General features: G+C 33.6%; 1 protein-coding gene across 2 annotated transcripts; it reads right to left on the bottom strand.

Moving 5' to 3' along the window:
• Positions 1-50: 50 nt before the first annotated feature.
• LOC143244795 (pancreatic triacylglycerol lipase-like) lies at positions 51-26035 on the bottom strand. Of its 2 annotated transcripts, none has more exons than XM_076490131.1 (10): positions 25758-26035; positions 16502-16773; positions 13470-13616; positions 11975-12083; positions 10034-10150; positions 9166-9285; positions 2930-3184; positions 2458-2590; positions 1893-2129; positions 51-438 (listed from the first exon to the last, which is right to left on the bottom strand). In XM_076490131.1, the coding sequence occupies exons 1-10, from the start codon at positions 25867-25869 to the stop codon at positions 351-353; spliced, it is 1590 nt and encodes a 529-aa protein (XP_076346246.1). In that variant the 5' UTR covers positions 25870-26035; the 3' UTR covers positions 51-350. The 2 variants fall into 2 exon arrangements, with proteins under 2 accessions (XP_076346246.1, XP_076346247.1); XM_076490132.1 differs by having other exon boundaries at positions 9181-9285; positions 25758-26034.
• Positions 26036-26995: the final 960 nt, after the last annotated feature.

Genomic DNA, 26995 nt, shown 5'->3' with positions numbered 1-26995 from the left:
TATCTCAAAAGTACTTATTTGTGGAATAACAATAAAAAAAACACTTGGGATTTATGGCAAGCTCTTATTTTATGTTGAATAACAGTTATTTTAACAGACTCAAAAAGTTATGTCAGAATAACTTTCAGTAAAATATAATTGAAATTGCTATGAATTTAATATAACACACCGTCAATTAATTTAAGGTTCTGAACTTACTTTCACAGTAGAGGATATGGCAGCTCGACTGTCAGTATTTTATATCGTAAGTTATCAGTGAATTTTTTTTTTAAGTTATAACCCCATCAAAGTTAAACATGTATATTTCATATGTTAATTATCCACAGTAACTTCCATCATGAAAGTAACTGTTAAGATGTACAGTTGCTGCTACTTTTGAAAAATGTCTTAACTTGTTCAGGATACGCAAGATCTGCCAGCTGTCCACAGAAAATGAAGCTAGTAGAAAAATAAAACAAACACGATTACTGTATAAACACATGCTGTAGTGTGGGGTATTGTTTGTTTGTTTTTTAAATTTCGTACAAAGCTACACGAGGGCCATCTGCGCTAGCCATCCCTAATTTAGCAATGTAAGACTAGAGGGAAGGCAACTAGTCATCACTACCCACCGCCAACTTTTGGGCTACTCTTTTATTAACGAATAGTGGGATTGACCGTCACACAATAACGCCCTCACGGCGTGTAAATTTTTGGACGAAGATACAATTATACTTGAATTCGAATTTTATGAAAATTATATAGAGAAAACTAACTTTGATTTTGTTAAATTTACTGCGATAACGTTACTGTTTTTAATTTTTATCTTGCTTTTCAAACGGGTGAACCTTTAATAAATGTTTTACAATAGTTATCATATTCACAGGAAATATTTCAACTTATCGTTAATTTCGATGTTATTTATAAACGAGTACAAATTTTGAAGTATTTAGTAACCTTAAGGATTTAAAACAAAATAATCAGTAGATCAACCGTATCCAAGTGATGTAGCGTATTTTTTATATTCTCACAGGTGTTTAAGTTCAACTGTTTAACAGTACTGTAACCTGCCTAGTTATATAACAGATGATTAGGTACACTTGTTGAATAATACAGTAACCAGTCTATTTATCTTGCTGATGTTTAAGGCTATTTTCTGAAAAAAATATTCTAACAAACTTAGCAGTGTAACAGATCCTTAGGGTGGCTTTCTGAACAATAGATTAAAAAGTCTATAGTTATATTTCTAATTTCTAGGTTTACCTTTAGAATAATCTGAGAAATAAGGTATATTTTCACCACACTTATTTACATCAACAGTAATGTACAAGTTTAGTTATCAAAAATATATTTAGTTCCTTTTTGAAAAATACTGACACCAGTTTAGTAATCATAATATGTGAAGTTACCATTATCAAGAAAGGGTTAATCATCTTTTAATTCCAGTTCTAGTGCTAGATCGATATTGATGCATTTTCGGGATAGTTAACCAGTCTTTTCTAGTGAATAACAACGGAATCACTTTGGCTTATATTTAAGAATTGAATTAATTAGAGTATTTAGTACATAACGAGAAAATTAACCATATCTGACAACTGTCAGATAGTGACTACGACATTAATTAACTGCTTGTCAACTTTGCTATAAATGACAATTGAGTCAATAACTATGTAATTTTATTAATACTGTTATACACAGCATATTGGTGGCCTGAGATGGTCTAGTGATTAGGACGCTCACCCTTTAGGGTTGCTGTCAAAATTAGACATCCAAGTTTAAAAAATTCTTGTCTAATATAAAATATCCCAATGGCCAACCTCAAATCTAAATGAGATTAAGATACAGTATGTTGGTGTGTAATGTGCGTTATTTTGATATTTCATGTTACATTCATAATTTTACAGCATACTTACACATTTCCAGATTCAAGATTTTTCACCTCGAAGCTTTGAATTTGCAATCTAGAACGAACAGGAATAAACATATCCCTTAGAGGCCGAGTTACATCGTTTGGTCTGTTGAACGTGTTGAAATTGAAATTGAAAAAAGGTGATATTGGCCGCCACTCAATATCGATTCGTAGAAGACTTCCCAGTTCTGGTGTACTTATAAGGAATTCTTTCGTTGTTCCAGGCTTGAACTCTTGTGGTCTAAATATGGTGTATTTTAGTACAGAAAAATAAAAAAAAAGATATTAAATAACTTAAAATAACTTCAAAGAAGATTATTTATAGTTCGATTTTGTTATAACCTCTTTATACTTTCTTCAAACACTGATTCATAAATAAATCTTAAGTTTTATTTTGTCGCTATATAGCACAGGGATATTTTTAAGTCATAGAATTATTCTAACCTTAAGTCTGTATTGAACGACTTTTCAAGTACTTTGTGTGTAGCGTTATCTTTGTATAAGCGATAAATATTTTGTATTTTTAACCATATATATATATAAAAGAATAAAACAAAATCCTTTCTCACTCTTTTGAGGTTCTCATTACAGAAGTTTGACCTCTTCTACCAGTTAGCCTTGCAAGGATAACACCACGGTGAGGCCCAGTTCTTTTACTTTTCTCGGAGTTCTCTATCTTAGCTTTAATGTTGTAATGATATTCTGAAAATTCATGTAAGTATATCACCCAACAAAATACATTATCCTTACTTCGAATAACACACATCAAAAACACAAATATGAAATAAAAAATTATTTTACTTACAGAATTTATGTAAATTAAATTGTTACTAGGAATAACATTTTTTCATTTGTATCCTCTACCTGTTTTTATGCTTAATTTAATACTAAAAAGAGTATACTTTAGTATATTATCAGAATGTGAAAAATATGATTTTAAATTACATTTATGTACCATTTCAGGTAGATTAGAACTAGGATTTTTGATCAGCGTTTAATTTGTTATGATTTTTAAAAATAAGAACTTTCACCTTTACTTACGACAAAAAGGACGAACGTTTCGTGTAATAAGATACATTTTCACTGGTTCTGTTTTTTTGAAGCGTTGCCACTGGTCGGCTTTAAAACCCATGGGAGCACAAAGTGACCTATCCTCACACCCATTAGTACAAACGCCAGCGGTAAAGTTGGCGAAACTGTTGCACTTGTATCCGAAGAATGGGCAATCTGTATTAATCGATTCGGAAAAGAATTCATACGCTCGAATGTGGTTACAGCCTACAAATCGACGAATACCTAACAATGGAAAGGAATCAAATATAAAGAAATCCCACAGTTCATATAACGGTAAACTATGTGAAACTGTGTAACATGTGACTTGAAATGAGTATTACACATACTTCCCAACCTGATACATATTTGATACTCAAGCACATTTTACACACGAACTTTATAAAGAGTGTGTAAAAGAACCTGTTACTAATCCGAACCAAACAGAAATGCGTGCTTCGCTTAACGGAAAAACAACACATTTGAAACAACATCTGAACTTGTTTCATAAAGAATGACCCGGGTATGACTAAGTGGTCAGCGTGAATGACTTCAAATTAAAGTTTCTGTATTTTTGGCTATAGGTGAGTTATAAAAGGGACATTAAGTCTCGTTACTTGGTTCAAAGAGACAAACAAGGCCTCTGTGACAGCGGATATTGCTTCTTATTTTCCTCCATCTGGTCAACGGTTCAATATTAAAGGCCGCTATAGTTAAATTTTAGGAGTCTCTGATTTGGTCATTTAACACATGAGCACTTAAGGTATCATTCAAATTAAAGATTTCAATTTCAAAAAGAAACGTAAACGTTAACACTTGAAGATATAATAAATTGACATCACAGGAAAATAAGGAGATTTCTTCAGAAATAAAACAAGATTTTTTGAGCTAATTAGTCAAGAATTAACATACTGGTACTTCCAAAAGAAAGAAATGCCAGAAAAGTTGAGCAGACTAGTGAGAGTCACTTACAAAGGAGCGACAACAACTGTAAAGACAGTACATGGAGAAGTCTAAACTAAACGTTGGATTATACCAAAGGCTAGTCAGTTAATCTCCTACTGTTCGTCATTGTCATCGACGTCTTGAATAAGAGGGTGAGGGGATTCAAAGGATCCCTGTGGAAGCTACTATTCACTGACGACCTTATCCTGACAGCTGAAAGTGACAAGAAGTTACAAATCTAAGTTCAAGCGTGGCAGAATAATCTCAAATAAGCAGGCTTAAAAGTGAATGCCACAAAAACTGAATACGTGATAAGCAGAAAGGTAGAGATAAGAAAGTAAAGATCACAGATTTAAACGGGAAGCCGCTAGGGGAGGTAGGAGTTTTTAGGTACAGTCTAAAGTGACGTGGGAAAGCTAAAAGAAATATAATCTACATGGATTTGAAGAAGTGGCAGGAAGAATACACAGTCATTTGTGACAACAAATTGCCAAAAACATTAAAAAGATCAAAGTGTATAAAACCGTAATTATAGCAATGCTCTTCTACGGAGACAAAATTTAGACCCTAAAGAAGCAAAAAAGAGTCTTGTTTGTGAGAGAAGAAATGTGAATGCTGTTGGGAGTGTTGCTGAAAGAGAAGAGATGGCTAATGAATCATGGGAATCTGTGGAATCGAAGAAAAGGAAAGAAAAGCGAGACTTAGGTGATTCGGTCATTTGAAGAGAAGAGAAGAAAACCAAACAATAATGGAAGCCAGCAAAAGAAGACAGGAAAAGTCAGCGAAGTGTTGGAAAGATGGGATCTGAAAAGACTTGAAAAATTGCAGAAGGCAATGAACAGAGACACGGAGGGACAGCAACAATTGTGAAGGTCGGCGATCCCTTTTAAAGGAAAAATCCAAGGAAGAAGAAGTTAAGAAAATGGGTACAATGTTTATTGAAACATAACCAGATGAATCAGACACACTGATGTTGCTATATGTCTGTCAAGATCTGGAAATAATTTGATACTAAGATCGTCCCCAGATATTGACGCATCTATAAACGACGTAATCATGACAGTTTCTACAAAAGATATTCAGAGGTAACACAGTCTAGGAGCAACGTGTATACATTTACAGAGCCAGTGCTGGTTGTTGTTTATCCGTTATTCATTCGATTATCAATTCGGGAACAAGATAAAGTAAGCAACACTCAATAACCTATTGAAAGTACTTCTTGAATAAGCCACATGTATGTGACAGTTGCTATAAAGCATGGTTAATGGTTCTCTTTAAATAATGTAAACAATGTAAAACTCGTGTACATAGTGTATCTAAAAATTGATAATACTTCACGTACCATGTAAATAATGGTGATATCTATTCTATCACTATACAAACAGTGTGAGAAAGCTCAACCATCAGAACAAATCACCAAATTAAGAGTTATTATAAGGTATTAGCATCAATGCATTCAACCAAAGCGACCTCAAAAGCCAAAGAAAAGTTAGCCGTATAAACATTTAAATATATACTAATCGTGAAAACTTTCAAATAAACTTTTATCTGCTAATAGAATGCATGAATTAGGTGTGAAAAGATAAGAATGGATTTACATATTCTGACCTGTGTGAACATGCTAATTGTGGAAAGATTAAGAATGGTATTTCATAAGCATGGTTAATGGTTACCGTTAATTAACGAAAATGATATAGAACTTGCTGCATTTGAAAATCGGTAATACTTCACATACCATACAATTCAATATGGTACCTATTCTGTTAATATACAAAGCGATACGAGAACATTGATCGAACGGAAGATACCATTAATCTGTGAAGAGATTAAGAATGGATTTACACATGCTGACCTGTGTGAACATTCCAGCTGTGGAAGAATTAAGAATGAGCGTGCGTATGTTGATTTGTGTAGGCGTGCTTGCTATTGAAATATTAAGAATGAACTTACATATGCTAACCTGTGTGAACATGCTAACTGTGGAAAGATTAAAAATGGACTTGTCTGACGGAAGACTTGAATTTGACCACAGCCTATGCCTTTAAGGCGAGGAGGACAAAATTGTTTTAGAGGTAACAGAAAGTGAACAATGGAATCGCAAATTCATAGTTCGACACGCTAACTACTGGGCTAATTCGTTTCACAACTGTTATAGCATTTTTTCCTATAAAATATCGTGGTCATTTTGTAATTTTAAATTCCGGCAAAATAAAAAGTGACACTTTAAGGTTTTAATTTGTTGAACTATCAACAAGACAAACTTAAAAGAAATCAGTGTAACACAAAATAATAATAGGATCCAAAACAAACAAACAATTATAAACAATAATGTAATTATAACATGCACTCATACAAAAATTATATTCAGTACTAAAATGGTTAAAGTAAACTGACGTTTCATCAAAATAACGAACAAGTTTCACATTACCTGTTCATTTAAAACTAGACGCTACACCCATAACTTTCCAACTACAGCAATATATATATACTTGTGTATCTTTGCCTACATATACCTGCGCAACATTAAACAATTTCAGATAGAAATATTTTAATATAAAATGTTAAAAATAATAAAGATTTTCAATGTTCTTACTTAAGTTATGGTAATATAAGCACGGAGTAATATTTTTGCATTTAAAACGAAAAAGTGGTTACGGAAGAAAGGGAAACTTGAAACATGTCAAGTTTTAAAAGGCACAGTAGGTGTCTGTAACGTTTTCGAAATATATTGCAATAATAAACGGACAGCATACACACAATCCACCTGTTTTAAAACAACATATTCAAAACATGTCAAACGGATATAAAATAATGTAGCATTATTGATTATTACAGTTGTATTTAGAGCCTTACTTAATTGTCTCTTTTTCTTCAAAGTCCACACGGGCGGGTGCAAGTTAAATTATTCTTCTTTTTTTTCTTCTGTTATTACAAAACAAATTGTGAAACTCTCTTTAGAAATCAGCTATAACGGCTAGACTGAGGTTCACATCGTCTAACCTCACTTTTATCACTTTTACTTTTAGTAACTTATTTTTCCCTCTCTATATTTCGACGTTTTTGTAAAATGCAACAGAAATATCTACAAATATCTAGCCCTCTAGTAACAACAATAATAAACATAACGAGAAAAATGTAGAAACTTTGAATAATATGATGTCAACAACATTACAAAAGCCAAGTACAGCAATTAATCTGCATATATAACTTACAACTTATGCAGAGCTATTTGAAGAAAATTGGTATAACTATCCCTTTAAAATAATTAGCTTATAACAATCTTGTTATGCAAAGTAAATAATCATCAAATATCAAATCACTTGATGAACTAATCAATAACTCTTAAATTGAACAGTTTAGGCTGCCATAACAGGTGGTCATAATGGATGGTTATGTAAAAGTAGCACAAAGTAGAGAACATGTTTTTAGGTCTCCATGGCAGACGACTATAACTACTCGTGCTGAACACTAATTCATTAAATAATTTATAATTAATTTATCCTAAAAATTTAAATACTTTAAAATTAGTTAATTAAATCGTTTATCATCAAAACATCCTAAAAAGGACACTTAGTATTAATTCATTAAATCACTTTAAAATAATTTGTCATAAAAAAGGACGCTGAACGCTAATTCATCAGTTAAGTGACTTTCTTGTCCTAAAGTGACTATATTTTACTCAGTTAAGTGATTAAAGATTTTCAGTGAGATAATAAAATCTCAAAAACATTTAACGTAGCATGATCACAATTATATACATTTTACTATGCACACACTAAATGTCTGTAGGTTTAAACTGCTCTAAAAATAACTATATTTCTTTTTTGACGTTCTTGTTAACCATGATGCTAATGGTATTTCAACTTCTGTCTATCATAAAACACAATTACATTCAAACACAATTTTATTATCTGTCTGCTAAATACAGCCTACAAATTTACTTCCTAATTAACCTTCACAAAGAAATAACTTCCATACAAAACATTATTTTTCAAAACGGCTACTTTATCCATTTCTTCGTGAAAACAACTTCTTTCTTGACTAAATTGTTTGTCAAACTACGTAAGATACCCACTGTATTCAAACTTCCCTTATACATGTGCTTATCAAATTTCAAGTGACAAAACTGTCTCATCACGAAGTATTTAACATATACTATCCCCAAATTCACCTGAAAGTTTTTATGAAACTGAATTTCAGATTCAAAAAATGTTTTTCTCAACTACATATTTTCATATTTTATATTTTTTTTATTCAAAGGTATATATTTCTACTGTAGTCACAAGTACTGTTTGCTTGTTTTCTACCTTTAGATTACTGATGATGGGTGTGTATGTATTTTTATAGCAAAGCCACATCGCGCTATCTGCTGAGCCCACCGAGGGGAATCGAACCCCTCATCTTAGCGTAGTAAATCCGTAGACTTAGTGCTGTACTAGCGGGAGCGATGAAAGAATTGTGAGGATTTTGAAACGTTTAACAAATGCTTCCTATTATTATGTTCGTGTTTTTGTTTCTCAGCAAGTCGTTCATTTATTAAATTTATCTGAAGGGCAATTGTTGGTTATGTTTGCTTGTTTTTGAATTTCGCACAAAGCTTTGCGCTAAAAACCAAAACAACCTCCATAAGTGACTGTGTGTGTTTGTGTTTTTCTTATAGCAAAGCCACATCAAACTCTAGATTTTAACGTTGTAAATCCGTAGGCTTACCGTTATATTAGCAGGGGGGGAGAGCTAAGCGACTGAAAGTTTTCCTTATTTTTATTTTGCCCATTGGCCGCCGACGAAATCTGAATTTGGCATATTAGCCCCGAAACTTACTACTGAAGCTGGGGCAGAAAGTATAATTTAATGTGATTGCATAAGGCTTGAGATGGAATCCATACAGTGTAACTATTTTTGAAATGTCTAAACAAAATACCATATATCAAACATCACAGTGAATTGAAAAAATTCGAAAACACTCAATAATAACAAATAATAAAGTATTTTCAAATGCAAAATATGGTAATTTCATAATAATAATTATATTTTCCATTTTCATGTTAACACAACATTTTATGTTACAGCGTATAGCTTCACTATATTTAAAGTGATGTGCTTATAAGAAAATAAATGATATGTTCATAAGAAAAGATGTGGTGTTTATTCGTCAAAGTGGTTTTTGAAATCAACTGAAATGAAGATTAATTTCAAAATCAATATTATCGTAGCTTTCCTTTAAATCTGAATAGCCTCACAGACATTGTTAATTAGATATTACTTCATACTGACTTACGAACCGTAATATAAATCACCTTCCTGTTGTACAGAGCTTACAACGTTATTATTACAACCGGGTTGTCTTCTACCGCCATTAGGATAGAAGTCCACGTGGCCACTGGATTGCATCATACCAAAACCTAAGTATTAGACGAAATTAATAAAACTAATGAAACATACAAATACTTTATCTTGCTATTTATATGTATAAACAAAAGGTGTAAAATATTCTTTATAGTTTAAAGTGTAATCTTTAATCACAGAATTAGAGTAGTAACATTTTGCACTGAAAGATTTTACCATAACTTATTAATATATTTTAACTCTTTTTACAAACATATTGTTTGTTTCTTTATTTAGTATAAACAAAGGCAAAATCAAAGAAGCCTTGCTTATACAACAACTCAAGCCCAAAATAGACCAATACAAAGGAACACCTTTATACCTATATTAATAAATATATCCAACATCTAAGTACGCCCTCTACATTCCTACACTCAATTACACAACCCCTTTGAAACATGTGGTCAGCTATCGGTCGGTTACCTCTTTCTTTCTTTCTTTGTGAACCTGACGATGACCGAAGAAGGTCGAAACGTTGTTCGCTCCTCTACATAAAATTTTCTCAATCCATACCAACCGTTTTTACATATATATTATATGCCTAGCTTAATGTTAACAGAGTAACTACATCTAAACAATGTATATCTAGCTTAATGTTGAAATAACATATATGTCAAGTTTCGCGGTATGCATAACCTTTCTTTGTTCTCAAGTTCTACGTTGACAGTTTGAAGCACATTAGATAAATGCAACGTTTTCCACAAGTTTCTGTTACCAAACAAATTCAATCAGACCACAGTAGAGTATTTTGTTATTTGTACGTACCTCCTGAAATGATACTGTCTCCATCTGTATGGATGACGTCAATGAACTGGGCATCAGATGGATCCAGTCGAACTTTTGGATCAGTATATTGAAAATATGGTTCTGCGGGATCTAATCCTGATAAGAATTACAGAAGTATTTTTTTTTCAGTAAACTGTTTAGATAATGCGTACACACGTAACTGTCCTACCTAGAAATGTTTAGTGTTAATAAATACCCAAGTGACCGAAATGACATAATAAATAATGTATCTAAAACATCGCAGAGGAAGAATTTTTAAAGAGGAGTCCAACTCTTGAAGTATACGCTTCATGATATATAGGTAGAGTTACAATGCTACATTCAATTCCTTAATAATTTGTTACCATAAATTAATGACTATTATACAAAACTCATTGTTCTTAAAGAAAGAAAAGTAGAATCTCAATGATAAATAATAATCAAGATATATTTTAGAAACCAATTCGGATTCCAAATGTTACAACAACTGCTTATTTAAACTCTAACTATCAGTTTATGAAATTACTCGTTGCACAACTATTCATAGCAAGACTTTTGAATTACTGACCTGAAGGAAAGCAGCCAATACCCATACTTATAAATCATCATCTGTGGTGTTGCACAGATTCGAACCCAGCTCACTAGCCCAAAAATTTAGAGCTCTTTCATAGGGCCGAAACACTCTAAACTTCAAGCAGTAAGTTAATTTCTTTCCATAAAATCATGGACAACGTTTACTCTATATTTAATAACTAGAGGGAGTACTCATCTCCTGGACTGAAGTTATGCAAATTCATTATTAATGAAAGGCTCTCTTAGGAGATGAAAAATTGCTTCCTTTACGTGTAATTGTGAATAACGTAAAAATGCTCATAAAACTGCAAAACACGAAATCTGAAACCGCAAGTTTGTATATATCTCTTCATAGACTAAAAAATCTTCATTTTGAATTTGAAGATCTATCAACAGAAAGTGAGGTAAAGAAAAAAACGAAAAACACCCATAAAAACCGCAAAATGCAAAACTGAAAAATGTGTGTATCTTTCTATAGACCCAATGAAACTCCATACTATCTTTGGTGAAGGTCCTTCTAGAGGGGTCAAAGTAGTGGTACAAAACGCTCATAAAAATCAAAAACCGCAAAACTGGAAAATTGTGCGCATCCCGACATGAACCTCCATACTAATTTCGGTGAAGATCCATTCACATCTCGCAAAGTATTTACATGGCAACACAACAAACGGTACTATTATGTTTATATAAATGCTTACAAACAAATGTTATGTAAGGTACAATTTCCATTTCTAATGATAAATGAGAATAATCAGTTAAATATTCTGTGTCATTTACTGAGTTAGATTGAATGAGATAATAAATAAAAGGCTTTGAAACAACATTTCACAGCTCATCTGGCCCGTTTGTGTATTATTCATGTTTTATCCTGCCTGCTTCTCGTCGTCTCTTCTCGTTTCCTTTTCAGTGGGGGTCGCTTTGCCTTCGCTTTGACGCCTGCCACGCCTTCCAGACTAGCATTTACGCGAATAAAGTCACACTCATTAATCTGTTTATCCTGATTATGTCTTCATTTAGTCAAGCTGCCTTTTCTCAATTCCTACCAAGTGCGGGGTTGAAGAAGGACTGTTTAGTCTTGGAGCACCCCAGGAGATTAATGTTTCGTGAGAAATATTAATCTTATGCCTAAACTCCTGCCGTAATTGTGTGTGAATCACAGCTCGCCACGATTTAGATTTTCTGAATTAATATGAGCAAATATTTCTAATTTATCAACATAAAGGTTGTTTAAGTCATAACTAAATTAATCTTCAAACAATATACAGAATACACCAAAACATTTGCATAAGACAGAAATAATTACTTAATTTCATACACTGGTGAACTTAAAAAATAAACCATCGTAATATCTATAGTTTGGTCACCAACCAGTTATTCTACCCAACCCTGGAACTCTTTCTCCTGCGTAACCAGCAGCATGGGCTCCCAAACTATGACCTATTATGTGGACGTCAGAAGTTGATACTCCTAAAATATCCTGAAAACATTAATAGTTAAATAATAAACATAAGAACAAAATTTATGAACTGCTTATTTTATTGAACTTTTAGTTTATATAAACATTATCCACTTCTTTATTTACTTACTTACACGAAAAACAATGCTTCAATGAAAAGTAAATCATTCAGCTACTTAAAAGGCTGAATCTTCCCTTACAGATGAGTTTCTTATCTTGCAAATGAAGCAAATATTTTACCTATAGTACAGCTAAACTAAAACGGCAGTTTACTTACAATGCGTAAGCTTTGCGCGAAATTCAAAAAACAAAAAACAATACTATGCGTAAAGCTTGAAATCAAATCGAAGATTCCCGGCAAGTTTCACGTAACACCAAATCTTCATCGGGAAAATTATCTTTAAGCCAACTTTATACATTATGGATTAGTTACGAATTAAATAAAGTTAATCCTGAAACATCAAAAAGCATGCATTAATTTATATAAGCTTACTAACTACAGAGAGATTTATTACGTTAGAATGTGTAGTTTAAACAATTTTTCTTTTTCTCAAAGCAAAATTATAGCTTTAAAGTACTGAGATATATATTCTTTTTTTGTTAACAACTAAAACCGAGAGATTTATCTTTAGTAGTAGAAAAAGCGTATTTAATGTTATAAGTACTTGAAGATGTACTCGTTTTGTTAGTTTTTTAAGTTACATTAAAATATCTTTTTGTTTATTTGTTTTAGAATTTTCGCACGAAGCTAAAACAGGACTATCCCTTTTAATTTACTGATAGACTAGAGCAGTGGTTTTTGAATCGCGTTCTGAAAAATCTCAGTGTTTCGCAAAGGATTATCTGGAATTTCCCACAAAGGTAACAGAAAACAGTGTTTTCTCAGTTATTGAGTGCTAACTTGTCAGGGATCAGATGTACTTTTAAAAATCATAAGTATCTTTGTATATTTATTTACAACTTTTAATTAACGATACTGTTACAGTTTTGGTCACTTTCATCTAGGCAAGGGATTAAAGGTTGCATAAGGGTTGGGGTTCCGAGACGTAAGGAATGAAATAAAAGAGTTCTCTGAATTCTTAATGTTTGAAAATAACCAGATAAGAGGGAAGACAGCTAGTAAATACCACACAACGCCGAGTTTTCGCATACTCTTATTGACCGAATAGTAGGATGGATTTTACTGTCACTTTTATAGCACAGTTTATGACTCTTAAGTTGGAGCGAGTGTTACGGCAATATGAAGCGATCCACGAACCACCGGTCTCACAGTACAGACACACTAACTGCTATTATACGTTAAGTTCTTTTATTTTTGAAAATTTTGAAGCAATTTAACAGAATTATGTAGTATTTAATTCAATTCTTTCAGTTATTTTTGTGAATAAGATTAACATATATCCATACTTCCATGTACTGAATTAACTTTCCAACGACGGCACCAACCATACGAGCATTGGCTACGGCTTGCGTATAAGGAGGTACTCCACCTTTTGCCCAGTCGACGGAAATGACGTTATAATCATCATGGGTAAGAAGTTCTCTCACCAAATCCTAGATAAACCAAGAAACAACATAAATTGTTAAACAAGAGAGAATTCTCAATCACTGTATCATTTGAAATTCTTTCAGGCAGAATTAGAGTGAATTAATCTGTAAGACCTTGAGCTTAGTCCAGTATAACAATCGAAAGGGCTTGACCTACCGACACCAAAACTATAATTAGATCTCAAATCAAGCAAGAGAAGACGAACTAAGAGATAAGCGTTTTTAATTGGAGAAACTCATAACTGCTCTATGAGCTGCTGTGTCGCGATCAAAATCAAGAAATATGAGTTAGTTATAGTAAGAACCTACAAAACTTCAAGCTTACATGTCTATATTCTAGGCGTTAAACTGATTATTATCATAGACAATCACTGTTTCTTTATTTGTTGTTGATAACTGGAATATCTAACTCACGTTACTAAGAAGTCGAAAGGAATCTCAGAATCGAAGTTTGTATACTAACAAATAAGCTGGTAAACTTTCTTTCATAATTCGGGCTTTTAGGCTTCTTTAACTACCACTAAAAGCATATTTTTCACATGAACCACAGGTTTGTAGCATTTTTCACTTTAACACGTTTACGTTAGAGAGCTCGGGGATTTGAGGAACAAATATTTTCTCTCACAAAACAAACAACAAACTTTTACTCGAAAAAAGAAAATAAAAAGACTATGTACAAGGAACAATGCAATATGACAGCATCTTGGCCAAGTTAGATAAACATTTACCAAGATAACCTATATTCTGTAAAAAAAATAAAAAATATCTGAATGGTATCTTATGCGCGCGTGGGTCACAAAGCTAAACCAAAGACAAGGTATAACTATTCATAATTTTGAACACTGACAAAAGTGAGGGAAATCTCAACTACCACCACCTCTTGCCACAAAATAGTTATCTGGCTTTTTGACCAAATAACATAATTGATAGTCATTTCTATAACACACCCATAAATTTTCTTTCAGCAACATCATGTCTTGAGCTTTGAACCCTCAATACATAGCCTAATGCATTTACAATTAAGTCACGACTAACTCATTCCGTTTTGTTATGAATTACATTTTCCAAATTATTTGGCAATCGTTATTAATTATAATTATTGTACTATTTATTGAATCGTTAAAATGACAACCACTGTTACATATACAACTTCTGTTTCTGAAACAATTTCTAGTTACATATACAAAACGAATCTTAATATATACTCTTCAAAACAAGAAACGCAAAAGGGATATTTTTTTTATTTTAAAGAGAAATATATGTAATAACGTTACAAGCTCAGAGTATGTGATGTTACACGTGTTAAGTCACTGACTGTCAGACCAAAATGACAATAAAAGTTGTGCACTTTGAAAACGGAGGAAAACATCGGATTTTTCGCCAAAACGCATGCGTGTCCAATAAATTTGTTTGAGAGATCTGCATGTTCTGCAAGTGCAACATGTGCAAAATCCCTATAAAAGTGAAGGGTTCTCGGTTTCCATAGCTCAGTGTTAAGCCAACGACACGCAATACAGTTACGCCAAGACTGACTGAAGCACAACGCAACAACGCCATTGGTCGCTTGGAAGCAGGCGAATCTCGATCAAATGTTGCCAGAGCTGTGAATGTTCACCCAAGCACCATCACAAGGCTATGGAATCGTCACCAATAACATGGATCAACTCGTGACCGTCCACGATCTGGCAGACCTCGTGTGACCACGCCCGCACAATATCGCAACATCCGGTTACGTCACCTTTGGGATAGGACCACCACTGCGACGTCTACTGCCTCAACCATACCAGGGCTGCGTAGGATTTCCGATCAGACCGTACGCAACCGCCTACGAGATGCAGGAATCCGACCTCGACGTCCAGTCAGAGGCGTCATCCTCACCCAGCAACATCGTCAAGCACGGCTGCAGTGGACTCGACGATGGAGGCATGTTTGGTTCAGCGATGAATCACGTTTTATGCTTTGTAGGCAGGATGGAAGGACCCGTGTTTACCGTCGCCGAGATGAACGTTTTGCAGCAAACTGTGTGCAGGATATTGACAGATTTGGTGGTGGCAGCGTCATGATATGGGCTGCCATCGCCTACAATGCCAGAACAGACCTTTTGCACATTCGAGGGAATCTTACGGCTCAACAATACGTCGGCGAGATTCTTAGGCCCCATGTGCAACCCATCATGGTGAACGTCAACGACGTTTATCAACATGACAACGCCTTCACACAGCCCGATTCACCACTGTCTTCTTGCAACACCACAATATCAACGTTCTTCCCTGGCCCTCCAGATCACCAGATTTAAACCCTATCAAACATCTTTGGGACGAGTTGGACCGACGTCTGCGACGGCGACAACCTCAACTGCAGACTCTACCTCAGCTTGCAGCAGCTTTGCAGGCTGAGTGGACAGCCATTCCACAGGATGTGATTCGTCATCTCATCGCTTCCATGGGCAGGAGATGCCAAGCAGTTATTGATGCTCACGGGGGGCATACTCGTTATTGACGTTGAGTGACGTTAAACTTCACCTAGTGAGCGTGGACTTCGCCTTTGCAGACTTTGGATGTTCAGCAGTGAATGTGCAAAGTTTCACACATGTCATACAGAGCTACCCGGAATAAACTTGTTAACAATTTGTCTCATATTTTGCCTTTTGCGTTTCTTTTTTTGAAGATTATAGTTCGAAATACAAATTACTTAAATATATGTCGGTATTATTCGAGTACAATAAATATACATATGAAAAGAAACGTTTCAGTGAAATTAACAGAGTGATGTTATATCTTTTTATATTACAATATAAAGCTTGAATGTCATTTTTCTAAAGTAGTAAAGTAGATTTATTATACACCGCTCTTTACCCATCAGTAGTTTATTTCTCCATAGGAATGATATACCTGGATCCAATCTTCATAACCATGCTCTAAGTAGCCATGAATTATAATCTTTACTGGATTAGAAGGGTTGAAAGTGGAAGAAACAAAAGTGTAATTGTCCTTGAATGAAAGCTTCTGAAGTTGGTCAGTGTTCCTTCTGGTCATTAAGAAAAATTTTACATCAATGTCCCTAGGGTCAGATGGATAAAGGTTGATAGGCCGGTAGACCGACAAGAATGGTTCGCCAATAGAGAAACAGCCATATTCTTCGTAACATCTTGTCAGAACAGGCACTAGATGGAATAATAAATTACATTTAGTTTAGGAAACAATCAGACGTTTACAAAGTTTATGAACTTAACTCGAAGCGTTTCATCCAACTGTTGACTCGTTAGTAGTTGCGTATCATGTTATAAACTGTAATTACACACTGTGATATTCCTTTTTAAGCCAAAGTGAAAGTAATCGTGTTTGATATTATTGATATCCAATAAAATTGTATTCTATTTTTAATTATTTGTCTCGTATAGCACGTATGTTACGAACGTATCAAATGTTCAGTAATCAACAAGTTGCATATTCCATTGCATGCATTTCGTTCGGTTTTAATATTTAAAACTGTTAATATGGTTACAACAGAAAGTCAACCGCGAATTATGTTATGGCAAAAAGTTTAAGCTCTGGTTTGTCTTTCTGGCGGCCCGGCATGGCCAAGCGTGTTAAGGCGTGCAACTCGTAATCTGAGGGTCGCGGGTTCGCATCCGTATCGCGCCAAACATGCTCGCCCTCCCAGCCGTGGGGGCGTTATAATGTGACGGTCAATCCCACTATTCGTTGGTAAAAGAGTAGCCCAAGAGTTGGCGGTGGGTGGTGATGACTAGCTGCCTTCCCTCTGGTCTTACACTGCAAAATTATGGACGGCTAGCACAGATAGCCCTCGAGTAGCTTTGTGCAAAATTCCAAAACAAACAAACAAAAAAAGTATTTCTAACTTTAAGATTTTCTATTGCAAAGAAAGGTCAAAGTAAAGTAAATATTTCAAATGATATTTTAGTTCTACAAAAAGCTTTAACAAGAAAGTTTGAATTATCAAATGTCTTTATTTACTTGAATTATTATAAAAAGCGTATTCAAATGGGGAAATTTTATTTTCTAACTGTTTGTTTGTTTTGGAAATTCGCATAAAGATATAAAAGAACTATCTCAAGTAGCCGTCCCCACTTGTGAAGTCTTGGGTCGGAGAGAATGCATCCACTACCAACTTTTGTAACGCTGTAATGGGATAGTGAAATTTGACCATTACTCTTATAATGAACTCTAAGTGCTAAATGCGAATTTGTGACAAAAAGGCGCGAGCAATGGACCATCGAATACACAGTCTTGTATGCTAACCACTAAATGACTGATAACACATTGTAAGCAATCGATATATAAAACAAGGAAAACCCGGGTGTAAAAAAGTACGGAAACTAAAATGTGTGAAATCAGAATTGGCAGCCAAGCCAGTGCAGCAACGCTATTGATGACAATAACAATTTTTATAATGACGATTCAAACGAACACTGTGTTACTAGCCTCCATGTTTCACTGAAAGTCTCTAAGTAATTTTAGACCGATTCTATTTACTGTTTGTCCTGAAGGTTTGAGAACAAAATTATCCTTCTAAAATCGCTGTTATTTTTACTGTAATGACTAAACGTTGTGCTTCGTTTGCACGTGTCACCCACTAGTACAGCGGTACGTCTACGGATTTACAACACTAAAATCAGCGTTTCGATTCCACTCGGTAGACTCGGCAGATAGCCCAATGTGGCTTTAATATAAGAAAACACACAAATACACACTCGTTTGCACAAAATTTTATACAGTCGTATAGTAAACTGTATGTTAAAAGTGTACCAAATATAAAAATTGAAGTTTGGAAAGTATGTTTTAATTTTTTTTTAAATCGTACAATTTGGTGCACAGAAGAAAATCAGACCAAATTTGGCGTCACATATCTGAGTTTTGGCGGCAAGGAATTTCTTTAAATTTGTTATACAGCGTAAACAAATAGGGAGACAATGTAGGGAAAAAACCTCAGAAAACATTCATTGATGGAATACTGAGTTAAAAATAGCTGAAAATCGAATCCGGTGGTTTCCGTACACAACATGCTGTGTGCTGCACGTTGTGGCCACACAACACGTTAATATGTCTTTGTACACTTCCCAGCTTGGAAAATACCCAAAGTCTATCACAATTATTCATTAGATTATAAATTCCACTGGAATACAGAAATTGGTTTAACAACCTACTTTATTATAAGTATTTCGTATTTTGCTCATTATATATGTGAATTTGAAATTAAAATCTAGTAAGGAAACGTAAATTTAGTCAAACTGTTGGTAAGGGTGTGATGGCTCGCATATCCTGCAGATTAACTCGCAGTAAATATATTAATATGATTTTTTAAAATTATTCATTTATTTTTGGCTTATGGTAGATAAATGATGGGGAGTTTTCATATGTATTATATATATATATTAATTAATGTGTTTGTGTGTGAATAAGTTAAAAAATTAAGTTTTTTTTTAAGACTGTTGGAATATGAAACAACGAAAATAGTAAAGACGAGTGTTACAATTGGTTTGTTTTGAATGTCGTGCAAAGCTACACGACAACTATCTAATTTAATAGTGTAAGAGTAAAAGGAAGGCAGCTAGTCACTCATCACTACCCACTGCCAACTCGTGGGCTTCTCTTTTACCAATAAATCGTGATAGTGACCGTCAAATTATAACGCCTCCAAGAATAAAAGGGCGAGTATGTTTGGTGTGATGTGGATATGAACCCGCGACCCTCAGAGTACGAGTCGAACGCTTTAACCCACCTAGCCATCCCGGGCCTTAAGTTTTATAAAATCTAAGAATATGTGCAGATTGAGTTCATATTAACGCCATTTTAACACTTACAAATACTGTTAATAATTTGTTTTTATATCTATAAAATGTATTTTCGATTATTCTACTTTCCTGTTTTTTTTTTTTTATTAATACCTTAATATTTGTCGGTTTTGTAGTTTGTTTCTGAAACAGAAATTCAGATATCTTCCGCAAGATAATTTTTACTGTTTTGTTTTTCTTTTCTTACTTAAAATAATATGTTTTCTTCTTACTCAAGTAACAAACATTTCCGTGAAGGTGTTGTGTTGATATGTATAAGGAAACAATTATCATTTCCGTTTTCAAATATATATATATATACACACACCTACGGGTAGAATCCGAAATTGTTTTAAACCAGCCTCATCTGCATGACAACATATCTTTGACAATGACAGTCCCATCTCACTGTTATTGTTATATTGTTTATTGCCACAACCTACGATTATAGTTAATAATTAAACGTCATTTATTAGTGACTCAGACCCATTATTTTAGCAGGAATGAAAGTTTCAAAACTTTCCTTATTTTAACACATGCGAAACAACAACATGAACATCATGATCAATAAGTAATGAAGCAATTTATTTTTCCACCAGTTCATTAAATACATGTGGCTGGATAAGTTCCTGTTTTCATAAAAGTGGTGCTAATTCTTTAAATGTTTATTTTCATACATTTATCTGTATATATTTATTTGTCTTCTAAAAAAGAATATATTTTCTTTAATCATATGATTTATCACTAATTGTGTGCACTAAATATATTTCCGTTTTCTGTATTTATAATCATTTGTGGTAACTTTATAATATTTATCGCTTGCATAAGAAAGAAAAGAAAACGATCATTTATTCCAAGTAAATTGCAATTTATTTGACCTACGTTTTGCTCCTAGTTCTTCTTCGCTACTTATACTAAACTGATAAATACAACGAGATACGTTAGTTTATAAGAAAAAGAAATATGCTAATCACAGAAATATTGCACCTCATTATTTCCTACTTGTGAAATGTATGTTACACTTACATATATAGAAATGGCCATGCAACGTTTCGACCTTACTTAAGCCATTATCAGGCACGAAAAAATAACTATAAAATTAATCAATAATATTGTTGACTGATTACACATATACATATATATGTTACAGATTTCTTTTCTATTTCACTACTTAAAATATATCCCAGGATTTAGTGAACAATGTTTTACTGTTAGATTATAACACAGAATTCGTTCTATGCAAACAGCTGCAGAGTCAATATGTAATATTACAGTATTATTTAAAATGTAGCTCGAGATATAGTGAACAATGTATTATTGTTCAACTGTAAAACCGGGTCTGTTTTATTACAGGTGATAAACGAGGCACTCGTAGTTTTGCTGTAAATAACGAAGATACTCAATTTGTGGTTAAATTAGTTGTAAACGTTATAGGTTTAAGCCTATCGTGTATTGATTTAAAACATCACGCGGTTCTACTGAGTTTGTTAAGTTACACTTCTGATCCATAAATTACTAGTTTGTTAAGTTTGATTTGTTAAGTTATACTTGTGATCCATACATTATTAGCTTTTTTCATTTTATATCAGGGTTGAATTACACCACAGTTTTTAAATGATAAAACTACTTAATAAAATTTGGAACAACATATCGTCTTCGTTCTTGGTAAAACTTTAATAATGTGAGAGATCTTTCATGGCATCGTTTGCTCCCTTTCATACGCAGTGCCTCTCGCTGGTACAGCGGTAAGTCTACGGATTTACAAAGCTAAAATCAGCGGTTCGATTCCCCTCGGTGGACTCAGCAGATAGCCCGATGGGACCTTGCTATAAGAAAACACACGCATCCATAGTGTTTAATATGTATCTATAATTCTGGTAAAACTAACTAGAAAATAATTAATTACTCTAAGAATTATTTGTTTTTGAACGCACCCTCTTTTTCCTTTTACACCTCTTCTTACAATAGGAATCCTATTCTATTTCAGTGTTATTTTAATTCATTATATTCTAGATTTTCGACTCTTCGTTGCTTCAATTCCCCTCTATGATTTGAATAAAGGTATGCTTATCGGCATCCGTGTTGAGCGTCGTGTTCAACACGCTTATTAATCCAATATCCTCAAATGTACCGAAATCCATACAAGCAATATATTTTCTACCTCATAACGTAATTATAACGTTTGATCAGGCGACGTCAAACCTCTCCTCATTCATCTCAGAACGACTAGATCATACGGTATAATGTTTGTTAACTCAGACTCTGATCACGGTTAATTCTAAATGATCCTAATAGAAGTCCATATCGATTCAAATAGATCTGTAGAACATTTTCCATGGTTTAGATGGAAAACTATTTCTAGTGAACCATTATATTGCCAGTCAACAGGCTTATATCACTGAAAAACAGTGAATTCTCTTTCATTTCTCTATAAAAACTTCTGAACTAGCTCAAGAAAACTTCTATACAGCATTCGGCTTTCTTCTCAAAACTCAGATATTTCGATATATTGTCAAAACATTTCTATAATAAAAAACAAAAAAATAATTCTTAGGCACATTAAATATTTAATTAGTTTACCTAAACAAATAGAATTCCTGCCAATGTTTCTGTACCTAAATATCGATCATGTACCTAATTGCATAATATTGTCTGAACGCTGAAAATCCTATCTACTATAACTGGGTTGATTTTTTTTTCGTAACAATTTACATCAGCTTTCTCGAGTTATCAAACTTACAATATTACATCGTTCCAAATTCTTATTTCTGTGACATGCGGTAACTCAGCAGCAGCAGAAAACCGTGCTGTGATCACGTTGCATATCGCTCATTGAACAGCTTTGTGTTAAATCAAGCAATACAAAACTATGAAGTTTTATTCGTGAATTGTGGTACTACGTCACTTATCATTTATGCATAAGTTTTGTTATTTCTCTTGTCAGTTCAAGGATTATTTTCGACATATTTAAAACTCAGAACGATTGATACATGTGTCATTGCGTAAAAAATATTACTATGCAATTGTATAATGATAAAATGATTTGTGATTTATCCTATAAATATCACTTCAGAATTGTCTTTGACTAACACGGTTACGATGTTACCTCTGGAAAAAATATGTTTATGACATTAAATAGAATCTAGCCTTGATCGTTTTCTGAGATTTCCAGGTGTTTCAGCGGTAATCTTATGAGCTTACAAGACTAAAATTCGTGGTTCGATCGGCGAGGCGGGTACAGCGCAGACAGCCCATTGTGCATTTTTCCACTAAAACAAATTTACACTTTTCGGTGTGTTTGTTTGTTTGTTTGTGGTTAAGCACAAAACTACACAATGGGTTATCTATGTTATGCCAACCACGAGTATCGAAACCTGGTTTTTGGTAGTGTAAGACTGCAGACATAATGTTTGTGCCACTGGAGGGTCATGTTTGGTAAAGAGTTCCTGAACTGGGTGTTAAGCAAGGAACTCTCACAAAGTTTCACGTGGAACTATTTCCATTCAGGCATTCCAGCGATGCAATGGTAAGTCTAAGAGCTTATAACGCTAAAAGCCGGATTTCGATACCTGTGGTGGTCACATGTAGTCCTTGTGCAACTTTTCTTAACAACAAACAAAAAAAAATTTCCTTTAATTAAATTTGTGATAGGCAATTACTACATGTCTCACTATCCCATAGTATGTATTTATTGTCTACAAAATTGTTAAATTTTTTCTAAGTCTTAATTTTAGATCTTTCTAAAACCAGTCCAGGTCACGTGATAAATTGCAGCCTAAGGTGCTACTTTTGACCGGCCAAGGAACTTGTCAAATGTTACTAAAACAGGTACAAAAACTGAACTAACATTAGATTCATCACTTGTAACCGAGTTTTACCGGTTTCGAGGATTCCACCCCTCATCAATAACCATGGGCAAAGAAAAATCGAAAGAACAAGACTAGTTTTCGGGTAGTGCTGGAGTGTATACTATTTACCATTTCGTGGGATAGCAGAATTTTGTCCTTACAGACTTTTTGGTTTACGAACCGCTGATATGGCAGATACAGAACGGTTGAAATGTTATGACCTTTTGTTGTTCATAAATTCTTAGAATAAAGAAGAGACATCTTCGCATTTCGGTGCTATATTTTTGATTGATCTGTGATTCCAAGTTTAGGTGCTTTTCAACAGATCCATCTTGACCTTTAAGGAAAAAACATTATTTTCTATACTAAGGGAACCAAGACTCGCTTGTAGAAATTTTGTAGTTATGTCCCTTTCTTATTCATATGATGAACATGTTAGGTTGTTTAATTAAAGTTAACCCATTATCTTATACACTTATGTTATTTTTGATAACGCTCAGACGTACGAGTGCTCACTTTTCATATTCTTCTTGTTTCGTGCATTAAAGGAGAAAAATTATTTACTTTGAGGTTGTGGCAATTGGATATTAATCGTTGTCATTGCTAGTATAGTAGCTTGTACGATCACCTAAGTTTAATTACCAATTGGTTATGTTTTTATTAATTAGATACTAATTACCAACTAGCTTTTATTCTAGATTTCGGCTACTAATCTATTGCCTTCTCAAGAGAAACCCTTATTAAAAGGTCTATTTACTGGTTGTATAGTAACCAGGATCTAATCTTGTGCCTTCTGGATGGAAATATATTGCGTTATCCGCCCGATTTATATCTCTAGATATAGTATTTCTATGAAATTGTTTTTCTCTGAAGACGGCAGCAGACTAGCAGCCGAAATCTGGGATAGAAACTAGTTAGTAATTAGTAGTTATTTAAAACAACGAAAGTATTATTAGTTATCAATTAAATTTATATAATCACACAACTAACCACGATACTATGAAAAAAGCATTCTTTTTTAATCCTTTTGACTTCCACACCGTGTCTTGTTTACTTTATTCCACTCGTCATTACTACATACATTCTTCGTGTTAGATACGCGAACCTCTTTGTTTTGCTGAAGTTAGGAAACTATGTGCAGTTGTATCCTTATAAAAACACAAATTAGAAGTGCGAAAAAAGAAGTATATATATATGTGTGTATGTATATAAATTTCTTATATTATTCTTAAGTATGTGCAAACACAACCTTAAAAGCTGTTAGAATTATAAATACAACTAAAGTTAAGTCGATGTAAGTTCAAATACTGATATCGAATACGTGACAAATTGCGAGAAGTTAGATGCTAAATCTTATTCAAGGTAAAGATTGAGTTCACTTGTGTGGAACTTTGTTGTTTGAAAACAAGATATGCTTATTTCCATGTCTGACATAGCTGGCTTGCACAATGACTGAGACCTAGCATGACCACGTAGTTAGAGCGCTCGGCTCCTAAGCTGGGGATTACGGATTCGAATCCCCGTCCCACCAAACATGCTCACCCTTTCACGCATGTGGATATTATAATGTGACAGTGAATTCCACTATTCGTTGGTAAAAAGAGTAGCCCAAGAGTTGGCAGTGAAGGGGTGATGACTAGCTGCCTTCTCGCTAGTTTTACACTGCTAAATTAGGGACGGCTAACGCAGACAGCCCTTGTGTAGCTTTTCGCAAAATTCAAAACAAACAAAATGACTGACTTTCTAAGGATCTATTTAGTTGATTTCGTAAACTAATTACGTATTATTTCTGCTGGTTACTACAAATTATTTTTGTTGTAACCTAATCACTTTAGAGGAAATTTTGAAAACAAATTATTATATAAATGTATGTTTAAATAAATGTACGGTTAAGTAAAAACAAAGTGTCACATCTACTAAGCCTAAAATAGTCAGAGCATTACAGAAATTAATACACAAAGTAACTCAACTAAATTTTATATATAAGTAGAGAAATGCGAAAGTGAAACAATAAAGAAATTGGTCTGTTTCATAAAATTCTGATTCAAGTATGATTGTCTGTTCATCCAAATGTTCGTACGCCAGAACAAATGTTTAGATAAGATAATAAAAACAATCAGTTCAAGATCAACCTTAAGGATTTTCATGAAATCAAGATTATCTCAGTAAAATACAGCTAAAATATTATATGTTGAGTTGCTGAAAGCAGATCCCAGGTTCTTAGTCTTTTAATGCATTTTATAATAAAGTGACATGAAGTCTTGTTACAATACTTTACACCCATTACACACTTTAACAATCATAATATACTGTATTACAACGTGTATTCGAACTTGACCTATGACCTACAGGTGTATTCCTCACGTTTTAACAGATATAAGTATAAACGAGATACAGTCGGTTGTACCAAAGCCTTGGAAGTAAATGGAAGTTCCTGATCTTACGAATACGATGCATACGCTACGGTATCATTATATGGTGCTCCTCGTTAAAAGTAGTACTTACCTTCTTTCTTGATCAAGTCTGTCCTGTCTTTTTCTCGCTGTTGTCCGGTAGTATGCTTTCCAACTGACATTAGAATTATCACGAATACACAACTCAAAACTTCTAAATCCATTTTGTTTTAATGTTGATACTTCTTAGCTTCTTATATCAAGCTATATACTTTAATAAACGACTTGTAAGTTAAATTATTCAATATAAAATCGTCTTTTCTTGTTACCGAGTTCAAATGTGACTAAGAGACAGGTATTTCTGTGTGTGTGTATAGCGTACCAAGTATAACTGTTATTATTGTAAGAACACGCAAAGCACGCCAAAACAGTTCTTAGACATCAAATACGGAATGCTAGAAAGACGTGAACTTGTTGCGCATGTGCTGTTGATCACTCTCTAGAAAACAATAACTACTCGACCCTATAGGGCGAGAGGTTTATTCAGAATTTTTTGAAGTTCTGTTAACATGGCTTGTAAGCACTGCGGTATAGCTCACATGATCCATGAAGACATCAGCCATTACCCCACAACTTACAGGACACACTGAAAACATGACGTCATGCTACTATGGCCTTTATAACTTCCGGTTTATTGCCCTTGACCGATCCTTGTTTGTATAAACAACTTAAGTCTTTGTTTCTGCCACACAACAATAAACCTGTGTTATTTCATCAAAATATTATTTATAAAGGTAGCGAAAAAGTAACAATAAGACGATATAACAGACAAGTATCTGTTGAATTACACACAGATGCAACACTATATATTTAAAAACAGGACTTGTGTTTATGATGTTATGTTTTTAAACATAACCATTTCGTACTTATTGATGTTTATATAAAACAGAATTAGTATATAAAGACAATAGAAAGTTTTATTAATGTGTCATTAATCATATATAAGGATATTTTAAACAAAGTATTTATATAATAATAGTAATAATTTATCGTTACACTTTTATGTAATTCTTAAATTACCACGTACATAAATCAACAGTGTTCCCAATGTCTGGTTTATTTTTAGATAATAACAGCAAAAACTTAAAAAAATAAGTATGAAAATGGTAAACTTTGGAAATCTTCAACGGGAATACCCTTTCTTCACGGAGGTACGAAATTCCAATCCCAGGCGTAGTTAATATCAAACTTTCAACAACAAAATCTAAGGTTAAACGATGTGTCTCATGGTAATGAGAAGTATATGTGTGCCCATAACATCGAAAAAGCTTAGTGTTTTTCAAGAATATG

The sequence above is a fragment of the Tachypleus tridentatus genome, chromosome 2 (assembly GCF_004210375.1).
Source record: "Tachypleus tridentatus isolate NWPU-2018 chromosome 2, ASM421037v1, whole genome shotgun sequence".
Lineage (NCBI taxonomy): Eukaryota > Metazoa > Arthropoda > Merostomata > Xiphosura > Limulidae > Tachypleus > Tachypleus tridentatus.
Note: the sequence above shows the minus strand (reverse complement) of the source record. Positions and strands in the feature narration are given on the sequence as shown.